Consider the following 2,043-nt stretch of genomic DNA (forward strand, 5'->3'; position numbering starts at 1 on the left):
GAAGCTCTAAGAAACAGCCCTCCAAGCTCAGCTAGTTGGCATCAAGGGAGCAGGGCAGACACAAAACTGCCATCACCTGGAACACCAGGACAGGGTCACCCTGACTGCTCTGCCCTCCTGCAGACGGGATGAGGCTCAGAGGAGAAAGTCTGCAAAGGTGACTGTGAGCCCAGCATGCTCGGCCACACCTGTACCCTTGCACTCGGGAGGCTGAGGCAGGAGGAGCAAAGTGAGCTCCAGGCCAGCCTGGGCTACACAGGGAGGCTGTGTCTCAAAAATCCAGACTTTTAAGGGCCAGCCAGATAGTTCAGGGGATTAAAGCAGCCGCTTAGGCAGAGCTCAGGGTCTGGGGTTTGATCCCCCGCACCACAAGCTGTGCTGGCCCCGCCTCCGAGCTCCGAAGTGTGCTGAGAGGGCAGACTGGGCCTGGTGGCACATGCCTGTAATCCCAGCACTTGCGTGGCTGAAAACACAAGGATCACTACAACTCCGATCTACATAGTGAGACCTTGTGGACCTTATACTAAATACATTTTTTTTTTCTCTGAATGCCCTCAGGCGTGGTTTGGCTGGCTGGAGTGTTGTGGGAATCGAACTCCAGCAACCTGAGGCTGACAGCTTTGTGGAAGCAGCCACTTAAACAACTGAGCTATGGCCAGGCCCCCTAAATACATTTTTAAAAATGCAGACTTTTGAGCCAGATGTAGTGAGGTACACGTGAGATTTCAACTTCTCCGGAGAATGAGATCTGGTTGAGCAACTTATAAGACTGTCTCCGAAGTGCTAGAGACGTAGCTCAGTGCGAAGGCTCTGGGTTCAAGTCCCAGTTGAACAAGAAAAAATAAATACAATTAAAAAACAGACTAAAAAGGTCTGCAACTGGGCGTGATGCTCCACACCTATAATCCAAGCACTCAGGAGGCTGAGGCAAGAGGATCATTGAAGAGTTTGAGGCCAGCCGGGGCTACATAGACTTGTCAGGGGAAAAAAAAAAGAAAAAAAAAAAATTTTTTTTTTGAAGCACCACCCCCCTGCCCCCGCCAGCGGGAGAGAGCCCCCTGGTGGTGGAGGTAAGGGAGCGGCCCGGCGGAAGAGCCGGACCCCGAGGCCTCCAGCGAGCGCGAGGGCAGAGCCCGGAAGCCCCGGTGCACACCTGGAGGCCGAGGGGAGGCCGCCAGCCGGGAGGCCGAGGGCGAGGCCTGGAGCAAGGAGGAGGTGGTGGCGGCAATTCAGGCGCGAGCGGTGGGCCCGGCGGGCGCTGCTGCAAGAAACCGGGAGGGAGTTTCGGAGAACCCCCGAAGGCTCGGGAAGCCTGCAAGGCGGAGAGGGCTGAGGGCGAGGCCTCCGGCTCCCTGGCCGAGACCGAGAGCCCCAAAGAGGCCTCGGTGGCGCGCCCGTAGTGCCTGCACACCGGAGGCAGAGGCAGGAGCAGCCCACGAGTTCGAGGCCGGCCTGGACGACATACGGAGACCGCGTCTGAGCGCGCACGAGCAAACCCCACAGCCCCAGGAGGGAGCTCTAGGCTCCAGGTCGGCCGCGCAGCGCCCGCCGCTCACCTCAGCCTTCAGGCCGTTAGGGGGAGTCGAGGTCACAGGCGGGGGACCGCCCAGCCAGTCTCGGCGGCGAAGGCGTGATGTCCGCTAGCGTCGCACCAGCGCTCACCTCCCTGGCGCAGGCCCGGCGAGGCCGCCTCGGGTTTGGGGCCCGAAGAGAGTCGGGCCTTCCCGGTCGGAGCCATGACCCGCAGGCAGCAGGCGAGCCCTGTGCCGCCGGAGCCGCGCGGGCCGGAGCGGGCCGGGTGCGGGCGGGTTTCAGTGGGCTCCGCAGCCGCCCTGCCTGCAGGCGGCATTTGCGGGACACGGCGGGACACTCCCCGGCCTCTGCCCGCCTGGGGCTTCTCGTCTGGCCGCTGGCCTGCGCCGGCCGGCCGCGCCGTCGCTAGTCTGTCCAGCTCCGCCTGGACCCTTCTGCCGCCGTCTCCACCCCGCGAGCGCACCGCAGGGCTGGCTGACACCACCCCTGGCTCGGTCCCCACGCCCGCGC

At 62.5% G+C, this 2,043-nt stretch overlaps 1 protein-coding gene across 1 annotated transcript in view; it reads right to left on the reverse strand.

Annotated features, from left to right (window-relative positions):
* Set (SET nuclear proto-oncogene) overlaps nucleotides 1–1,849 on the reverse strand; it is an 11,344-nt gene extending 9,495 nt beyond the window's left edge. Inside the window, exon 1 of the mRNA XM_012516739.2 lies at nucleotides 1,663–1,849. Within this exon, the coding sequence (XP_012372193.1) occupies nucleotides 1,663–1,849 (187 nt within the window). The remainder of the gene's footprint in view (nucleotides 1–1,662) is intronic.
* Between the last annotated feature and the right edge of the window lie 194 nt (nucleotides 1,850–2,043).

This window comes from Octodon degus, unplaced genomic scaffold (genome assembly GCF_000260255.1).
Source record: "Octodon degus isolate 3935 unplaced genomic scaffold, OctDeg1.0 scaffold00123, whole genome shotgun sequence".
NCBI lineage: Eukaryota > Metazoa > Chordata > Mammalia > Rodentia > Octodontidae > Octodon > Octodon degus.